Consider the following 19,867-nt stretch of genomic DNA (forward strand, 5'->3'; position numbering starts at 1 on the left):
CGAAACACTCTCGAACAAACTAATCCGCCCGGCGCAAAATCACTCACTCATCAGTACTAGCAGCAACAGTAAACTCATTGTTGGCATATCTCTCGGATGAGGACAGCAGGGCCCTGGGCCTACAATAAAAGCCCACTAAATCTCTACCCAGAATTAGGGAAGGAAAGGCCCATCCCGAACAGGCCAGCCGAGTCCAACGCCTGGCACAACTGTGGACTGACTGTGATACTGTCACGAGTGTGTAAAAAAAAGAGGAGGAATACGACGAAGATAATTCATCATGAGTGCTCAAAATATCCAAGATTTATCCATAAGCAATGTAGGAGCTTCTATTGCTCCGAAAACAAGCTTCTTTTTATGTAGTGTTTATACCAGTATCTAAAAATGTAGTGTTTATACAGTTCATCAAGCAAGTGTACAGCATGAGAATTCCATGCGTGGTCCATATACTCAGCTTATTCAAATTCACTTAAACAGCAGACACTGGTCGTTGATAGGGTCTGCTACAAAGCGATACTGATTTCTCCAAGCAAATGGATTTGTGTACCTTCAAAATTTACCATATCTATGGTTCTCTTCTTCAGTTCACTTGAGTTTTGAGTTTACTCATACAACATAGCGGTATGTAACGTATCTGCCGGCCGTCTCACTGGGTCTGATGATCTTCACGACCTGACCTCGTTTGAGGCCATAGTATCTGGCAATAGGATCCGTAATCTGTATTCTTGGAAGCTGTTTGGTCCAATGCATTCAGGAAAAAGGAGAGGGGTTACAACCTGAAGGCATGCTAATTACTAGAGACAGTACTGAAAAATGCTGAGGATATCATAAAAAACTGAGCCTTTCTGTGGTTATCAGCCACCAAACAGTATTTTCCTTTCACAACAAATCAGCCGTTTCAGCTTTTCAGCCGGCTTATAAGCTGAAGCGAACAGGCCCTTATTTGAAGTACTGAACAATGCAAGAAAACCATTGATCAGTTTTCAGTGGTTAATCTGGCAGACTTCCAACAGGAAAACTATGGACCAATTCTCTTGAAGCAAACTGCAGGGAATGAGGACATTCTGACAACCTGACCCATCTACATTAACAGTTTTACTGTTTCTTGCTTTTGTGGAGGAGCTAGTAATTACTTTAGTCTCATGCAATGGACTCCTAAAGACTTAAACGCTACTCTTGCGTCATATAACATAGAGGTTTTCATGCATGCTCATGCAACAAGTGGGCTATGTATGTTTCCCTAATTAGGAATTTTCTACTATAAATGATTAAGCTACAAACTAGAATTGTGGAACTAAAAAGGTCAAAGATGGTTGATCGAAACTGACTATTTAAAATGGCTGGGGCTCTAGAAAAGTGGAAACTTCAAACTTTCTGTTAACTTGACGTTCACCCAGTTGGTAAATTAGAAAGGTATAGATATATAATTGGCTCCACTAGCCCCGAAATCTAAACTTGTAAGTGTGAATAAGCAGCAATACCTGAGTTTCCTTTAAGGTGTACCGTTCCAATAGTGTCTTCTTCTCCTCATTTGTAAGCACCTGATGCTCAGGAACAAGAACATGCTCCTTTATATTTATAAGCAACTCGGCCTCCTGTGCAATGCTTCAGTTATCAGATAGCACAGAGCAGCACGATAGGACGCTGACCAAGTGATGATGTGCTGGTCGAAGTGCAGTAGTTTGCTGTTTCGCAAGACTTACCTGGAAAATTTCCAAGTGTATCTTTGGCTCTAATTCAATGAGAAACGACTTGGCGAATGGAGTGAGATTCTGCTGAAGAACCAACACAGCTCTGGAGACGTTCTCATGTGTCATCATTTCAACATACTTCTTGATGTGTTTCATCCCCACCTTGTCATCGTTGGGAAAGAAAACATATATCTGATTGATCACAGAAAAACAAATTGTGCAATCAGGAGGACTACCAAGTTCAACTGTTAACTGAAAATGCTAAACTTTGCTATAATGGATCGAATTAATGCTGACAAAATGGCACTATTGCTATCTGAACTTTGGTAAAATTAGCAGATAGTGCTGTGGATATTCAGTCTTTGGCTACATCTGAGCTTCAAGATTATTCATCCCTACAAGTTTACATGAACCTATACCGAAATATCCAAGCATCGAAATGCTGACCATGCATTAAATTGCTGCAGTAGGTTCACACTTCAACAAGCTAGTAGTATTTATGGATCAGTTGACTGAAGATGTGGGCGCGAATTTTGGAATTGGGTGACCATGTCGAATTATGGTGCGAACACACAGAATCTAAACGCTAGTTAGGCAATTCGTAAGCTGAGATCAGGCAGACGATAAGCTCGATCGGTGCTCAACACTGTGAAGCATTTGGCTTGCCGCAGCATCCACGCCGCCGATCGCGATTCGGACCTCGAAATGATCGATCGTGCAAGACAGCAAGAGCAGAGCTGCGGATTCGACGAGAGACGCACCGATCCAGAGAAAGGGTCATCAACCGCAAAGGGAGCTGGATCGAGCAGCTAGCTACAAGCGTCCGTACTGTCTGATCCGATCAAGAGCGGCAGGAAAAGCAGGGGAGGCAGTTGACCGGCGGCGGAGCGGATTCGAATTGGATCGGGCGCTGAGCCGAGCTGAGACTGACCTGGTCGGAGGGGTCGTTCTTCTTGTACTTGTTGATGAGGAGGTCCTCGCGGTGGAAGGACTCGCCGAACTTGCGGAGGAAGTCGCGGCGGCTGGTGGCGAGCTCGTGCTCCACCACCAGGTACCCGCGGTCGCGCAGCATCTGCATCACCGTCCGCCGGATCCGGTAGAGCCGGCCCATGGTCACCTCGTCGGTCACCAGCCCCGCCGACATCTCCGTCGCCGCCGCCGGCTCGCTTCCTCTGCTTCGCTTTCCGGTTCGAGCGAGGCGGCTGAGCTGAGAGCTTGAAGGTGACGTCGTCCTAGCTACGCACCAGTGGAGTGGGTATGGGTCGGGTGCGGGTGGGCCCGCTTTCCCGGATGCGCGCGAGGAAGCGAACGTGCCGCTTGCCCGCATGTGTTGGTCGTGCGGATGACGTGTGGGGGCCACGGCACGGCGGCGCACGCGGGAAGCAGCTGTGGCCTGTGGGCCGCAGGCCGGGCCATCGAACGTGACACGGAGCTGTACTGATTCTGAATTTTCTTCCTCGTTCACAGCTGTGCCACTTCACAGATCTTAATTGGAATCTACTGGAGTAGTCTATTTGTTTTGAAACGTAGCATTTCACAACTTTCCAAAGTTTAGATATAAATTTATCTTAAATTTATGGGGTGGGAGATGGAAATCGATTTTGCAGATCCTCGTACTATATTTCTAATTTGCAACTTATAACACGCTCTTCAACTCGATTTTCCGTAGCAGAAGTGCAATAATATACAAATATATTCAATATATAATTATATTAGTTTAATTAATTTATATCTAAATTATGATTATTAGAATGGAATTCCAAGCGGGATTAGTGGTTTTTCAGCGGAAAAACAGTGACCAGAGATTGCTCAGCGCCCTCAAAAGTTGCAAGTACGAAAACATAGCGCAAATGGGCCTAACTTTTTAGATTGGCTCCTTTCCTAGAAGCAGAAACTGGGCCTGAGCAAGCTGTGTTCCCCGACCTGCCATCTGAAACTATAGCCACTGACGATGACTGATCATCATTCATCAAGACGCCTTCCTGAAATGCTCACCAGATACACGCACAGGATTTGGACAAGCTACCCGAACGAAGGATCCTTCAATTTTCGTTGGGAAATGAGACCCGTTGTCAAACGAGTTGGAAGGACATTTTCGTACACCTGCCGGTCGCGATCATGGCGCATACTGTATGTAGGAGCTTGTCCCCAGCTGCTCATGTCCAGCAAAGCAACGCCGCAGCTTATCCACTGACCTCACACTGACACCTAAGCGGCGCTGGCCAAAGATTCTTCACAACGCCATCCTGCCCAAGGCTTCACTGAACAAAAATACTGTGCACAGACGAACAGAACGGTGTGCTTCCTGCCAAGATCCAATCTTGAACAGCTCAGAACAGGAAAGCAACAGAGCACTGAAGGCCGCGGGAGCACGTGCCCCACACGCGAGGCCCCCGGGAAAGCTGAGGGGTCACTCACATGCCGCTGGGCCCGCCCGCTCGCCGGAGCCGTAGCGCGGACGCGTCGGACTCCTCTCACTGATGGCTGGACCTCGCACCAACCGGCACCCACTACCTACCAATAAGCGTACCCCACGATCGCACCCCCTCACATGGGCCAGCCGCTATGCTGGCCCACCGATCGCACCGCCACAACACGTCCTGGCATTAAACCTCTCCATGACTTGTGGGGCCACAAATAGTCGAACCCACCTGTCAGTAAGGTGGCGTTAACCCGCCCAGCGGAAGCCAGCTTGCGCCGACAGGCGGGGGCCAGCGAGGCGAAATTGTTACCCGGGGGCAGTTTGGGAACAGGCTAGACCGGGCGCGGACCCCGGGCGTCTATGTGGGCCCCGGCAGGGTGGCGATATTTGGAGGGGTAGTTCGGGTAGTTCGCCGCAGGGGGGGAAAATTTGAAAATCACGCAAGGAGGAGAGATCTGGGCCGTTCGGAGCGAGTGCGGGCCGTCGGATGCCAGCCGCTCCGTCCGCCGCCTACGGCTATTTAACCCCGCGCTGCCGACGCCGCACTCGCCCCGGCCTCCCCTACCTCGCCGATCTATCTCCCTCCTTCGCCGCCGGTCGCCTCGCCGTTCGGATCATCCCCTACCTCGTAAGGATTTCTGAACTGCCCTCTTAGGCGAGCTTTGAATCTGTGCTGCATCGGTTCTGATTTGGATTGGTGATTTGGGGCGTCGTTAGCTAGATTTTTGTGAAATTTTTGGGTCGTTTTGTGCGATGTATAGCCGGTAATGCGCTTGGATCTGCTGATATCCACCGACGCATGCCCTGTTCCCGCACTTGTTTTTTTCTATTTCAGCAGAAATGATTCGATTGGTCTGGTGTGTTGGAGTTGTGGGATTTCGTGCTACTTGTGCGGCTAAACATTCGGTCTCGGGAATGTAGCTGTTACATGTAGATATCTTCGTGTGCCATGAATTTGTGGACTGATGTTAGATCTAAAACCGCCGTTTCCATTTGAGCGTTTTAGCTCGTGAAATTACAATCGCGATGAATCCTCGAATAGATCTGCTATAAATGAGGATGCATTTTGTATTTAGATGGCGATTCAGTGATTGATCTGTGTAAGCTGGTTTTTAAACTACAGATCTGGATGTGCTCTATGTGATCTGTTTCGGAGTCCACTGACATTTCGGGTCTGAAACAGTGTAGCCTTTTAGTTTCTCCGTATTTAACAGGCTGTTAGATGTTTGTTTGCTTCAAACGGCGTTTGTTGTATTTCGAACCACACTTATAATTTGCCTAGAACATCCATCTGATGAAACTTCCACCCATTGCATATATGGTGAGATGGTTTGCTTTGTGCTATCTTTTTGTTCAAGTTGCCCCCGAATACTGTTGTATGGTAGCCATATCTGGACTGGTTTAGGATAATGTGAGCTTGCTTGTACTCTCATTTATGATTTCAAGGTTCTGATTCAGTTGTAAATGGCTGGACAAGTGTATATGCTTGATCTAATCAACTTGAGGAGTATAGCAACTAGCAAACTTTTTTTGCTTTGGCACTGTTTTTTAAGTTAGTGTGCTTACTGCAGCATCTCAAATTAATTCATATGCTCTTTTTCTTGTTTCTAGGGCGAAGATGAGAGAGATCTTGCACATCCAGGGTGGGCAATGTGGCAACCAGATCGGTGCCAAGTTCTGGGAGGTGGTGTGTGATGAGCATGGCATTGACCCAACTGGGCGGTACACAGGCAACTCTGACCTGCAGTTGGAGCGTGTCAATGTCTACTACAACGAGGCCTCCTGTGGCCGCTTTGTGCCCCGTGCTGTCCTCATGGACCTTGAGCCTGGGACAATGGACAGTGTCCGCACTGGACCCTATGGGCAGATCTTCCGCCCTGACAACTTTGTGTTTGGGCAATCTGGAGCCGGTAACAACTGGGCTAAGGGCCATTACACTGAGGGTGCTGAGCTCATTGACTCTGTTCTGGACGTTGTGAGGAAGGAAGCAGAGAACTGTGACTGCCTGCAAGGTACTTGAGCTTATTGACATTAACTGATTGCTGGTAGTTATTAGATCAGTTTCTGTTGAAACAATTAGGGTGAGATGCTCATGTAGAAGTATCTCCTACTGTTTTAATTTTTTTTGTTTTTAACATGCATGTGAATTATTATGAAGCTGCTCTTGCTCGTCCTAGTTCGAGTCCTATATTGCTGCACTATCCTAAATGACATTGTTACTTATTACTGATTGTTTAGAAATTTTGTATTTTAGTACCTATATTTTGTGCCATTGGCATATTTACATTGAACAAATGGCATGCATAGCAAGCTGTTATAACTGATCATCAATGTCTTATCTGTGTCCTATTTCTTTGTTGGAATGTTTTTTTCTATTGACCAGGCAACATTAACACCATCTTTTTGTTTGTTCAGGATTCCAAGTATGCCACTCTCTTGGTGGTGGTACTGGATCTGGTATGGGTACGCTGTTGATCTCAAAGATCAGGGAGGAGTACCCTGACCGCATGATGCTGACATTCTCAGTTTTCCCCTCACCGAAAGTATCTGATACCGTGGTTGAGCCATACAATGCCACTCTTTCAGTCCACCAGTTGGTTGAGAATGCTGATGAGTGCATGGTTCTTGACAATGAGGCCCTCTATGACATTTGCTTCAGGACTCTCAAGCTGACCACGCCTAGCTGTAAGCAGCCTTCAATCTTAATCAATTTTATCTTTTCAGCACTGTGGATATATGCATGCATGTATTGCCTGTGTATGATAACATATTCTGCATGTCTGTTAATTTCTGCAGTTGGGGATTTGAACCATTTGATCTCTGCTACCATGAGTGGAGTCACCTGCTGCCTTAGGTTCCCTGGTCAGCTGAACTCGGATCTCCGGAAGCTGGCAGTGAACCTGATCCCCTTCCCCCGTCTCCACTTCTTCATGGTCGGCTTCGCCCCACTGACCTCCCGTGGCTCCCAGCAGTACCGTGCCCTCACTGTCCCTGAGCTCACACAGCAGATGTGGGATGCCAAGAACATGATGTGCGCTGCTGACCCTCGCCATGGGCGTTACCTCACTGCCTCTGCCATGTTCCGTGGGAAGATGAGCACCAAGGAGGTGGACGAGCAGATGATCAACGTCCAGAACAAGAACTCGTCCTACTTCGTGGAGTGGATCCCCAACAACGTGAAGTCCAGTGTGTGTGACATCCCGCCAAGGGGCCTGTCCATGGCGTCCACCTTCATTGGCAACTCAACCTCTATCCAGGAGATGTTCCGGAGGGTGAGCGAGCAGTTCACAGCCATGTTCAGGAGGAAGGCTTTCTTGCACTGGTACACAGGCGAGGGCATGGACGAGATGGAGTTCACTGAGGCAGAGAGCAACATGAACGACCTCGTGTCGGAATACCAGCAGTACCAGGACGCGACCGCCGACGAGGAGGGTGAGTACGAGGACGAGGAAGAGGAGATGAACCCCGACGACATGTGAGATCTGTGACCATGAGGCTCTGGTGGTTGTAGCCTTCTATGGCAGGCAGATTTCGATGGGTTGTTCCTTGCGTGTTTTGTTGCCATGTTACTACTGCTAGCGTACCACCGTCCTGCCCCTGTCCGTCGCTGTTGATGCTTGTATTTTCCTTATGCTATGGAGTCTTGCTTTTGGTACTGTATTACTTATGCTGTTAGTATGCTCCGCGTTTATGAGGTTTCTGTTGAATTTGAGTCTTCCGCGTTGATACTTATATAGTTCTATGTAGTGATGTTTAGAACTAATTTTGTGCATTGCCCTCTGACAAGGGAATAACAGTTAGCCGACTACTCCCTGTCGCCAGTTGAATGGCGATCTAGCAACCACCACTCTGCCAGTGCTGACCATGAGAAAGGGGTACCCATGGCGACACTTGCAACAATCATTCAGAAGTAGCACTTGCAAAATTCATTCAGAAGTAGCAAGCAAATAGAGAAAGCTCATGTATTCATTGTGCTTAGTTCCACTCTTTTCTGTGTCAATACAATGGTTTGTTTGACCGATAAATTCTGAGATAAAGTCTGATATAGAAGAATGAATGAAAATTTGAAATACTTCACATCCATTAATGTACAGAGCATCTATCTATGTATCGTTTTCACTCCAGGGTATCATTGCTGCAGAGCTTGTGCTTCAAGCAGAATGTTTGAGGCCAAGTTGACGTCATAGTTTGTCAACGCAAGAGCCTGAATTGCAGAGCTACGATCGAAGCCCATGGACATTAGTGCGGAAATGGAGGATTCTGTGGGGTCTTGGGTAGCTGTGCGCGCAACCTGAATGAGACACAGTGATCAGAAGCAGATGCAGGAAAATCTGTTGTGTTCAAACTATAAAATGAGCAACAATGAGCATCAACCTATAAAATGAGATAAGTTGAAGATTAACATCTTCAGCTTAAGTGCTTGCATCCTAGCTATCAAACTTAGTTTTTTATTATTTATCTTACTATTACTAATTGGAGGCTCCTTTTGAAACTTCCAGGTGAAGCGACCTAGGATTCCTAGGTGGACACTCTAGAAAAAGAGAGAAATCCTAGAAATTCTCACCACAAAAGCAAAACATCTGATCATCAATCGATAGATTCAAATCATCATAGTCATTGGATCTATTATGTTTTCTAAAAAATTACCCACCTATGCCATTATGAAAATAGCCTAAAGTAACCCCTAAATCTATATATAAATTATCCACCCCCTACCATTATATAAAACAAACTAAAGTAACCTCCTAATCTTCATCCAAATTATCCACTTATGCCATTATAAACAATATTTAAATAACCCCCTAATTTGCAATTGAATTGACTACCACTATTACTTTAAAAAACTTAAAGTAACCCCTTAAATTTGCATCTATATTACCCACACCTGCCATTATTAAAAATAACATGAGGTAACCCTACATTTGAATCAAATAACCTTAATTAAAAATATACAACAATATATGATTCTAAATTGTCTATATCTTTCACATGATGTGTGTCACCATTTGTAAGGATATAAAGTAATGAGAATATAGATTTATATGCTAAAATTGTATTCTAAGTTCATTAAACAAATTCATGCGCATACCTGCGATGCAAAGTGAAAGTTAAAAGATCATAAATGTGGTTCAATATATTATAGAGTAATTACTAACTAAAATCTATCACAATGGACGAATATATTAAGTATATATCTACATAAGTATTATGTTCGAATATTTAACAAACGAGAGGTAGCTTATGGTAATAGTTTTGTAGCAATGTAGTCTCATTTTTTTCCATTGGAGACTCCGCATTAGTTCCCACGAGACAGGGCTAGAAAAAAGAGACAAATTCTCATAAAAATTAAAAACATCAAACACCAATCAAACACCAATCATGTAAACTCTAATAATCATAGCCACTGATCTATTATATTTTCTAAAAAGTTACCCACCACTCTCATTGTGAAAATATTCAAAAATGAGCTCTAAACCAATATCTAAATTACCGAGCTCAGCTATTATAAAAAATAATCTAAAGAAATCCTAGAATCTTCATCCAATTCACTAATACACATCATTATAAAGCATAACTCGAAATGTCATTCTAAAATTTTATCTATGTTACCCACGTGTGTCGTTATTAAAAATAACCTAAAGTAAACACGTAAATATTAATCTAATTATCTTCACGTGCATCATACAAAAATGTCAAAAAGTAAACTAATATATGATTCTAAATTACCTTTTATGTCATTGTTAATATAAAAATACTAAGTTAAAGTATATACACATGATGAGTGCCACCATTTAGACCATTTATACATGTATGTGAGGAATCGATGAAAAATATTGATTTGTATGCTAAACATAATGTATGGAGGATTGGAGGTGTGATACAAAATGGAAAAGGTACGAATATGGATGAAAACGTGCATAGAGTAATTATTAATTAAAAATCAATCACAACTAGACAAAGGCCCTCACTGCGAGGCGCCTTGGCGGGACGGGCTGTGGTCATTCGAAGATCTCCTTCGCGGGCTGTGCAGGCGTGGAAGCGCGAGTTTAATTTCTAAATAATTTTCAAATGCAATAGCTTCTAAAAATATTAGCCCGTGCGGGAGCACGGGTTGATGGACTAGTTTTCAAAATCTATAACAAACATGGTTAGTTATAGAATAATAAAGACATCCCTGTCATGACTCATGTGCTACTTATAAGTTTGGAGGACCTCCTGATTTAGTACCTAATATGTGCTGATCTCCCAAAAATTCAATATATTGCAACATGAAGCAGATATAAGGGTTATAATAACAATACTTGCCTCAGTTTGATGTACTTGGTGAGAAGGGATGTTTCCATCATTTTCTGTGGTCGGTAACCCTTGATAAGGATTGCTAGAAAAGGGCCATGATAACCGCGAGAAGAATGATGTTGCAAATTCTGGGAACTATTAGAGAAAATGCAATCGCGTTAAGAGTGTACTCTATCACTCATCACATTTCAGGAAGGATCTCGAGAGCATTACCTTCAACCTGCGGATCCCAAATGCATTCAGGCGATACAAAAGGCCAGCTAGTATGCCAGAAACTCCAGGTACAACAGAACGTCTTCCAGATGAGAAAAGAAGCTGTTGACAGAGATGAGATATGTAAAGCTATGATATAGAGGAAGATTTGAAACAAGGGAAGGCAAAGGTATCATAGAGCTGAACCTGGAGTCCCGCCAGATATACAAATGATTTATCACTTAAGCTCAAGCCCAATATGCGAAACTTCATTGAGATTGGAATGTCAAAGAAGAATGGCACATAAGATGCAAAAATGAGGCCATACGGTCCTGACGTGAGTGGATTTATTGAAGGATCTGCAATTCTGACACTAACTTGTCACACAAGAACAACATACAATATACAAAAAGTGAAGTTTGTATTGTGATTCTCCTAGCTACCTTGTTCTCTAATTTTAAATGGGGGGTTTCCAGAGAATTTGGTTGCAATGAATTTTCTTTTTGAACGGACAGTTTACTTTCCCCAGTTTGAATATGCACAACCAATTTACATGGTGGGACTAAGAAAACTACTACAAATGTGCCTTCCATTTTGCTCCTAGACAATTCTGGCCAACTAAAGGATATGGATTTCAAGCTTCCTACGCATACAGGAAGCTGAAATAAGGTAGGTGAAATGTGACAGTAGTTTAAGCAGGGTTTAACAGATGCATGTATTACAAAGCACCAACAAAAGACATACCTTTCAGGTAACCTAAAGCAAGGATCTGAAGCAGGACAGACACCACGGTGGAGAAGACTATGAAGACCTATATGTTCAAATAACTACATCAGCATGAGCAAGTGATGATCGATAAACTGCGTGTCAAACGCCTTAAGCACAAAAATACTTACAGCATACTTGTTAGAACCTATTTGCCTTTCGAATACCCTAAAGTAGTACAGCAGGGTGGCTCCAAAGATCAGCTCAGGGGTCGACGAGAAAGCAAACACCGAGGTGATCAGCCTCCATATACTCAGCTTTTCATAAACATTCTACATTGAAAAGGGGTAATGAGCCCAATTAGCTGCCTATTATAGCATTGCAGACTGTAGTCCCTGTGTTTGTCTAGCCAATTGCAGATGAAACAAGGGCAAGTTTATGGGAAATTCTGCTACACTTGTATTTTCAGAAACAAAAGGGGATTACAGAGAATAAGAAATTTTCCTGCAATTCCAACTTGTTAATTCGGAAACAAAGCAAACAAGTGTGCCTCTCAGTGAAAATGTTCGCCGGACCAGCTAGGATCTTACTAATTTTACTACACAATCGGTAGGAAGGGTAAGGGCGACTTGCCTGGTAGGACAGGCCGAGGTCGAGGAAGCGGCCGCGGAAGCCGAAGGGGACGGAGAAGAGCGCGGCGGCGACGACCACGGCCCTCGACGCCGGCGCATTGTCTGCGGAGAACCAGATCGGATCGGGCTAAGATCAGAGCCGTAACACAGGAGCAGAGAAAAGGGAAGCCGAAGCGGCAGCCGCTTCGAATCGAAAGAAAGAGGAGCCAGAGGGCGTACGGAATCCAGGGATCCCGCCGTTCATCGCCAGCAGCCGCCGCGGCGGCAGAGGAGGAGGCGAGCGGCTCCGCCCCTGAGCTGGCCCGGCCTGGTCGGTGGACGCGTGCGAGCCAGCCTGCCAGCTGCCACCGTGCCAGGGAGCAGCAACTTCTGGAAACGCTGGAGGACTGGTGGAAGGAGAGGAGAGTGGAGACGAGTCAGAGCCCAAGTGTGCACCTGGAGAGGCCAAGTTTTGGGCCTGACCGCTCGGTAGACGACGAATTAGGCAGCCCACCCAAATTGATACGTGCTCTGTCCAAGTACCAACAAACTCCCCAACCTCCTTTTTTTTTAAAAAAAACTCCCCAACCCATTCGATGTAACGAAGGTTATCGCACTAAGCGTCTGAATTTTTTTTCCAAATAAAGTGCATCATAGTCCACCAACTTCAAGATTGTACTTTTATATCCATGAATTTTTCAAATCATTCAGCACACAAGTTCATACCCTCCACGTATGCACGTAGTGATGACACCGTGCATCTGCGTCTCCCATATCAGGCCCCCTTCGTCGTGCAGTGATCTTATCAGTTACCACTTGCAAAGCATCTGTCTCAAAAACGATACGTGCCAATGCCATTGGATCAAGAACATGTTGTCGAGCACTGGTGCTCCATAGAATTAAACAAGGAGAACGGCAGATTGCCGAGCACTGGTGCTCCATACTCAATTCCATGTAGAACAACTGATGTGTGTACTCAGAACACCCCCCCCCCCCCCACCCCCACCTCTGTTCATGCTTAAAATCCCTGTACAATGTTGTTTGGCCTGCAAATGGCCCCATTAATGAAATTCAGGTGGGGCATCCCCCCCCCCTTCCCCGGTTGACTTAAAAAAAACATGTTGTAGCTTCGAAGCTCTTGTTTGGATCACTTGGACCCTTCTCATTGCTAATGCCTACTAATAGCATAACCCCAACCTCCCCTTCGATATTAGCAAAGGTCCATCTATATTAATCTTCAGAAAACCGCGTCGCGAGTTCGACTCCTGGCTCGCGCCGGGATTGAAAGTGACTTCAGCGCAACCTATCGATGCGTGGAGCCACAAAAGAGACCGTGACACATCTGTCGTCGTCTATGAAACCTAGGAATTGGATGACTCTGGTGATATCCGTAAGACGTGGTATTGTCTAGAGTGTAATTTTTACTTTTTTAGGTCTGGCCGTGTACCAGATGAGAGGCGTGTGACAGTTTTATCTTAGCTTGTGCAACACGGTTTGGGGGGAAAAAACACAGCGAGTACTAAATAAAATATCTAAAGGGTGGTTCCGCCAACCCATCTTAATCACGTACTGTACTGCCGCATTGTGCCACGCACGCTAAACGGATTTTTGAGCAACATCGCAATTCCACGCCCACTCTGCCCTTGCCAAAGTCACCATCTCTGATCGCCGCCACATGAGGACTGGAAAAAAGATCGATCAGCCACCTGAAATATATCATCTTAGTATTAACTTTTTCCTGTACATATTTTAAGGGTCTCAGTCTCAACCACTGCCGCACGCTTGTCTGGTAGATTGACTGGAATTAGGCGCACCCATCAGCCCGCCACGTCATTTTTCCTCCGGTTCCTCTCAAACCTTGTCAACTTTCGCTTTGCAAGACTCGACGTTGAACATCCTGTCGTCACCTCCGAGTTAGGCACGGCGCTGCCGCCGCATTCATCTGCAATGACTTGGACACTAAGCAAATCTGCTCACTCCCTGAGCATCTCAGTCGTGGTGAGGTTTCAGCACCCACACGCTATCCCGCGCAGCTGGGGCCTTGTTTAGTTGCCCAACTTTGGAGTATAAAATTACTGTTGTAGCACACTGTAGTGTTTCGTTTGTATTTGTGAATTATTATCCAAATCTTACTATTACTAATTGGAGGCTCCTTTTGAAGCCTCCAGATGAAGCCACCTAGGATTCCTAGGTGGATACTCTAGAAAAAGAGAGAAATCCTAGAAATTCTCACAAAAAAAGCAAAACATCCGACCATCAATCGACAGATTCAAATCATCATAACCATTGGATCTATTATGTTTTCTAAAAAATTACCCACCTATGCCATTATGAAAATAGCCTAAAGTAACCCCTTAAATTTATATATAAATTACCCACCTCTGCAATTATATAAAATAAACTAAAGTAACCCCCTAATCTTCATCAAAATTACCCACTTATGCCATTATAAACAATATTTAAAATAACTCTCTAATTTGCAATTGAATTGCCAACCACTATTACTTTAAAAAACTTAAAGTAACCCTTTAAATTTGCATCTATATTACCCACACATGCTATTATTAAAAATAACATGAGGTAACCCTACGTTTGAATCAAATAACCTTAATTAAAAATATACGACAATATATGATTCTAAATCGTCTATATCTTACACTATTGATATACGATATAATAATTAAGGTCTATACGCATGATGTGTGATGTGTGTCACCATTTATAAGGATATAAAGTTATGGGAATATACATTAGTACGCTAAAATTATATCTAGCATTATGGATAGTTCTATTAAATTTATGAGCACTCAAACTTTGGGTTCATTAAACAAATTCAAGCCCATACATGCGGTCCAAAGTGGAAAGTTAAAGATTATAAATGTGGATGAAAATATTATAGAGTAATTACTAACTGAAATCTATCACAATTGGATGAAGATATTAAGTATAATATCTACATAAGTATTGCGTTCGAATATTTAACAAACGAGAGGTAGCTTATGGTAATAGTTTTGTAGCAATGTAATCTCATTTTTCCATTGGAGACTCCGCATTAGTTCTCATGAGACAAGCAAGAAAAAAGAGAGATTCTCATAAAAATTAAAAACATCAACACCAATCCTGTAAACTCTAATAATCATAGCCATTGATTTATTATATTTTCTAAAAAGTTATCCACCACTGTCATTGTGAAAATATTCAAAAATGAGCTCTAAACCTATATCTAAATTACCGAGCTCAGCTATTATAAAACATAATCTAAAGTAACCCCATAATCTTCATCCAATTTACTAATGCACATCATTATAAAGCATAACTTAAAATATCATTCTAAAATTTTATCTATGTTATATGTCGTTATTAAAAGTAACCTAAAGTAAATACCTAAATCTTAATCTAATTATCTTCATGAGCATCATATAGAAATATCAAAAAGTAAACTAATATATGATTCTAAATTACCTATTTATGTCATTGTTAATATAAAAATACTACATTAAAGTATATACACATGATGAGTGCCACCATTAGACCATGTATACATGTATGTGTGGAATCGATGAAAAATATTGATTTGTATGCTAAACATAATGTATAGAGGATTGGAGGTGCGATACAAAATGGAAAAAGTATGAATATGAATGAAAAAGTGCATAGAATAATTATTAATTAAAAATCAATCATAACTGGACAAAGATAGATACATATCTATATAAGTATTATGTTGAAGTATTGGAAAAATAATAGTAGTAGGTAAACAATTTTGATTATTAGTTAAGAGTTTAATTTCTAAATAATTTTCAAATCCAATAACTTATAAAAACATTAGCCTGTGCGGAAGCACGGGTTGATGGACTAGTATTGACTAATTAGGCTCAAAAGATTCGTCCAGCAAAGTACAACAAAATTGTGCAATTAGTTTTTAATTTCGTCTACATTTAGTACTTCATGCATGTACCGCAAGTTTGATGTGATGGGGAACCTTCTTTTTGCATAGTGTCAAAGTTAGGAGTTTGGGGAACTAAACGGGCCCTGACATTCGCCGCGGACACTCCATTGAGCATTGAGGCCCTTTGGATGTCATGCAGGAGAATTGGCAGCATCGGACCAAAGATTTAAAGCTGGCCGGATTGCGATTAGCATTCCAGGGAATTATGTTGCATATATAAACCAGGATACAGCGACAGCACAAAGCCAAGTCGAAAACTGGATATAAATCTGTACATGGTTCGTAGCCTATCCTTCTTCTAGCAATCTTGAGCAGACTGAATCTCCCGCATCATAAATCTCTAGCAAAAAAAGATCCTTCAGAGTTCAGACCCGAGGAGGGGTTCAGTCCAGAATTATTTGGGACGCAGACGCGCAGGCCGACTGCAAATGGGACTGGCGATCTCCATCAGTTGAGGACATCCACGGGCCAGAATCGCCGCCACGTCGCGATCTCGTCCTTGGTCTGCAGCTTCCTGATGCCCCCGTAGAAGCCGTCGGTCTCGTCCCCCGTCTCCCTGTGATCCTTCCTGCTCACGGTGGTCTGCCTCCACCGCGAGCCGGGGGCGTAGTGCTGGAACTCCAGGACGATCATATCTGCAACAAACAGATGGTAGCAACTCAGCTGAGCAGAGTGATTCGCTGCTTGGAAAATTCAGACTCGCTGCTTGGATAATTCAGAGACTTTATCTATGTTCAAGTTCAAATGCGCTATGCTTATCTGTATACGGTCCTACTCCACGAGATTCAGTCGACAGAGGGAAATGGTCCTAGGTACTGGGACGATAGAATATGAACAGAGTATGGCTCTGGTACAGGATGGCACAAGATCCACATGAGAAGAATGAAGAGAATAACACTAGCAGGAATGTAGCCAAAGCGTATCTGGCAAGTTGCTCTTTTTAGCGACAAAACAACGAATATTGATCATTGAAAAGAGGAAAGGCGCCAAGAATCTTTATTGTCCCTCCCCAATGGGCATGTTCGCTTCAGCTTATAAGCCGGCTGAAAAGCCGAAACGGATGATTTGTTGTGTGAGGAAAACACTGTTTGGTGGCTGATAAGCCGGCTGAATAAGTTGAAGCGAACAATATGTTTCCGAATATTTGTTTTCTCTGTCTCTTTTTTTTCCCAACTCTGATGGCATCATGTCAGTCAGGAGTAGTACAGGATAAGCAGAAGAAATAGCCGCCCTCCCTTGTACGGCAACCACTTTGCTCTTTTCTACTAGGGGCAATGTACAATGTTTATCCTGTCCGCACGTGTTACTGCCGACAATATCCAAAGGTGAAAAGAGAGACACAGAGAGAATGGGAGGAGAATCTTTACCGTCCTCATGGCAGCGACACCACAGATGCTCGTTCGCGTTGCACGACGCCTGGTGACCCACGACGCCGTACCACCAGCCTGTAGTAACGCATCGCAAAAAGGGCATCGTATCAGCCACTGAAGAACCAACAGAGATAGTAGAATCGTGTCGTGCGGCGGCATATTGCGGTTTGAATGCAGGTGAGGTGATCCGGGCATAAGTACCGTATGGGAAGTCCTTGTTCTTGCGCCACTGGATCTCGAAGTGGTCGCCGGGGCGCAGCGCCCCCAGGCAGCCCGACCCGTGCAGGTCGTGCGCCGGCGTGCTCACCGGCGGCGCGCGGATCCTGCTCCACTGCACGCCGTCCTCCTCCTTGGCCGGCTTCCGGCCGTGCGGCGGGTACCTGTCAAACGACACCGACCGCCCATCATCACCCCATAAAAACCACTCGCGATCACAGCGAATTGCAGCCCAAAAGATCTGATGAGTCTCTCCATGTTTTGCATAAAAACATTTCTCCGTCACTGGTTTTAAATGCACATGCTGCCACGCTAATGGTGCGCACCGTGCGTGCTGGGCTTTACTGATGTGAGCTCGACGGCTACAAGGGTTTTAATTGACTTCGTTTTGGGTCAATTCAGTCGGCCTCGGGTCACGATCACAACAGTAAACTACTACCGCCTACCGGCAACAGGAGATTAAGCTGATGGAATGGATTGGTTACCTCGCCGTGAAGGTGTCGGTTCGCCGGTCGTAGCGGAGGTGCGCGTCGTAGCACGAGAGCACGAAGCCGACATGCCCGTCCTGCTAAAACAGCAAGCACATTCCCTCCTAGCGTTAATCAAACAATTCGTGCGCTTAGCCTAGTGTTAATCACAACTAGCGGCGATCAATACCTCGCGGTTGTACACCTGCGCGGGGAACCAGAAGTCGCCGCACTCGAGAGCCCGGTACCACGCGGCCACCGTGTCCGTCGGTGGCGCGGCGGTCGCGGGCGCTGGCTCGGCGGCAACGGCGGCCGGTGCCGGGGTGGCGTCCCCCTTGAGCCAGCGGCCGGCGATCCAGGAGAAGGGCCACGCGCAGGCCAGCGAGTCCGCCCAGCTCCTGCGTCGCGCCGGCCGCGGCGCGCTCGCGCGGGTGGCCCTGGCGCCGAGCTCGGCCTCCCACTCCTTCCGCGCCGTGCCGCCCAGCACGCGGCCCCACTTGGCGCGGAGGTGGCGCTCCCACAGCGCGTCGGCCGAGCACCGGCCCCTGAGCGCGGCGCACACGCACGCCATCGCGGCGAGCGACGCCGGCGAGAGCTCCTCCAGCACGCGGTCCAGCGCGAGCTCCGGCAGGTCCAGCAGCGGGAGCCCCGCCGCGGCCGGGGGCGCCGCCAATGCGGCCGGCTTCGGCCTGGGCGGACTCAGCATCATCCTCGCTCCGCGGTCCCGCCCCAGAAACCTCCTCCCCGCGGCGGTGGCGTGGTTCAGCAGCTCCGTGGCGAGCAGGAGCGCGAGGAGGCCGAGCTCCCGCGCGAGCTTGCAGCAGGGCTTGGTGGCGGGCGCGACGAGGAGCAGCGTGAACGCCGGGACCGTGGATATAAGCAGCAGCGGAAGCATCTCAGGAAAAGGCCAGCGCCCCGGCCGTACCAATCAGCAAAGGCGGCTGGCTGGCTGGCTGCTGGCGGTGGTGGTGGGCGACGACAGCGCCACCCAAATGCCCCAATGCGCACGACGCGGACACGGGCACGGAGGGGAGACTCAGGTCACTGGAATGGAGAGGGTAGGAGCGCGCGGGCCCGATCGGCTCCGGAAAGCGGGGGCAGTGGCGCGGGCGGCAGCCTTGCAGCGGAATGATTCCTGCTTCCCCCCCTTCCTCCTCCGCCGTGCCGCGCTGCTAGATGCTGCCGCTTCCCCCTCTGCTTTTGAGGAGCCTCACCCAAAAGGCGCGCACAGAGGGCAGCACTACGACGGTCGACGACGGGCTACTGCCAGTACTGCGCCTCGCGCCTCAGCACCTGCTCTTGTAATCCTTTGGACCTGGACGGCAAGAGCACGCAGCGCGCTGGACGCGCATGTGTGCCACTGCTCAGTGCCACCGGAGAGGGGAGCTCCAGCTCCTCTGCTGCCTTTGCCCACGCCTACATGCCGGCGGCATGTCCGATCGGATCCCGCCTTTTTGTTTACTCTCCAGTCGATTCGGTTGGTGCGTTGTAGATTTGCCTTTGGTGGATGGAAATGGAATGGGATGGCAAGTGAGGGAGAACCGGAGAAGGGTGGTAGTGGTGGGTTAACGTAAGAAACCACCAACGCCAACAGTGCACGCGACGCGCAGTGACCCGGGAGGGGTAGATTGGCTGGCTGGCTGGAGTAACAAGGTACCGCGAGGAAGAAGGTCTGTGACTCCGAGTCGCGTCTCTGCATTTGTAGGGTTGGCAGAGGTGGTGGTGGTGGTCGTGGTTGGTGGGTGAACGGAGACAACCACTCGCCGCTAACCCCCAACACCACCACTCTACCGAATTGCGGCCAAACCTTTTTTTTTTCCTTATTCATCCCATCGCAAAGCCAAAAACATTCGTCCCCATTTCTGCTTTCACCGAGGCGATGTTTGTCCCAAACTTTCCGTGCTTAGAATAACAACCTCCCGTGCTCGTGTAAGACAAGCGACGGAA

General features: G+C 46.2%; 3 protein-coding genes and 1 pseudogene across 4 annotated transcripts; 1 reads left to right on the forward strand and 3 right to left on the reverse strand.

Moving 5' to 3' along the window:
• Positions 1-294: 294 nt before the first annotated feature.
• Positions 295-2,931, reverse strand: LOC101768155 (DNA-directed RNA polymerases II and IV subunit 5A). Its single transcript, XM_004970235.4, has 4 exons — positions 2,623-2,931; positions 1,704-1,883; positions 1,482-1,595; positions 295-732 (listed from the first exon to the last, which is right to left on the reverse strand). The coding sequence occupies exons 1-4, from the start codon at positions 2,833-2,835 to the stop codon at positions 607-609; spliced, it is 633 nt and encodes a 210-aa protein (XP_004970292.1). The 5' UTR covers positions 2,836-2,931; the 3' UTR covers positions 295-606.
• A 1,654-nt stretch (positions 2,932-4,585) lies between these two features.
• Positions 4,586-7,845, forward strand: LOC101768563 (annotated as a pseudogene).
• Positions 7,846-8,050: 205 nt separating this feature from the next.
• On the reverse strand, positions 8,051-12,337 carry LOC101768970 (rhomboid-like protein 20). The gene is made up of 8 exons (XM_004970237.4): positions 12,159-12,337; positions 11,941-12,041; positions 11,499-11,639; positions 11,347-11,413; positions 10,810-10,961; positions 10,624-10,725; positions 10,420-10,545; positions 8,051-8,404 (listed from the first exon to the last, which is right to left on the reverse strand). Exons 1-8 carry the CDS (start codon positions 12,181-12,183, stop codon positions 8,243-8,245), a joined length of 876 nt encoding a protein of 291 aa, XP_004970294.1. The 5' UTR covers positions 12,184-12,337; the 3' UTR covers positions 8,051-8,242.
• A 3,695-nt stretch (positions 12,338-16,032) lies between these two features.
• Positions 16,033-19,867, reverse strand: LOC101769371 (F-box protein At2g41170). Of its 2 annotated transcripts, none has more exons than XM_012846484.3 (5): positions 18,111-19,867; positions 17,939-18,021; positions 17,439-17,617; positions 17,235-17,312; positions 16,033-16,502 (listed from the first exon to the last, which is right to left on the reverse strand). In XM_012846484.3, the coding sequence occupies exons 1-5, from the start codon at positions 18,813-18,815 to the stop codon at positions 16,315-16,317; spliced, it is 1,233 nt and encodes a 410-aa protein (XP_012701938.1). In that variant the 5' UTR covers positions 18,816-19,867; the 3' UTR covers positions 16,033-16,314. The 2 variants fall into 2 exon arrangements, with proteins under 2 accessions (XP_012701938.1, XP_004970298.1); XM_004970241.3 differs by having other exon boundaries at positions 17,939-18,018; positions 18,111-19,858.

This window comes from Setaria italica, chromosome V (genome assembly GCF_000263155.2).
Source record: "Setaria italica strain Yugu1 chromosome V, Setaria_italica_v2.0, whole genome shotgun sequence".
NCBI classification, from domain to species: Eukaryota; Viridiplantae; Streptophyta; class Magnoliopsida; order Poales; family Poaceae; genus Setaria; species Setaria italica.

What these genes read in the sequence shown, in the direction of transcription:
- LOC101768970 (XM_004970237.4), bottom strand. Translation starts at nt 12,183, where the DNA reads ATGAACGGCGGGATCCCTGGATTCC. An exon ending in CGGCGGGATCCCTGGATTCC is followed by an intron (nt 12,042 to 12,158) that starts GTACGCCCTCTG and finishes GGTTCTCCGCAG; the next exon opens with ACAATGCGCCGGCGTCGAGG. An exon ending in TTGGGATCCGCAGGTTGAAG is followed by an intron (nt 10,546 to 10,623) that starts GTAATGCTCTCG and finishes TTTCTCTAATAG; the next exon opens with TTCCCAGAATTTGCAACATC.
- LOC101768155 (XM_004970235.4), bottom strand. Translation starts at nt 2,835, where the DNA reads ATGTCGGCGGGGCTGGTGACCGACGAGGTGACCATGGGCCGGCTCTAC. An exon ending in AGAACGACCCCTCCGACCAG is followed by an intron (nt 1,884 to 2,622) that starts GTCAGTCTCAGC and finishes GTGATCAATCAG; the next exon opens with ATATATGTTTTCTTTCCCAA. An exon ending in TACACTTGGAAATTTTCCAG is followed by an intron (nt 1,596 to 1,703) that starts GTAAGTCTTGCG and finishes AGCATTGCACAG; the next exon opens with GAGGCCGAGTTGCTTATAAA.
- LOC101769371 (XM_012846484.3), bottom strand. Translation starts at nt 18,815, where the DNA reads ATGCTTCCGCTGCTGCTTATATCCACGGTCCCGGCGTTCACGCTGCTC. An exon ending in ACCGACACCTTCACGGCGAG is followed by an intron (nt 17,618 to 17,938) that starts GTAACCAATCCA and finishes GTCGTTTGACAG; the next exon opens with GTACCCGCCGCACGGCCGGA. An exon ending in GTGTCGCTGCCATGAGGACG is followed by an intron (nt 16,503 to 17,234) that starts GTAAAGATTCTC and finishes TGTTTGTTGCAG; the next exon opens with ATATGATCGTCCTGGAGTTC.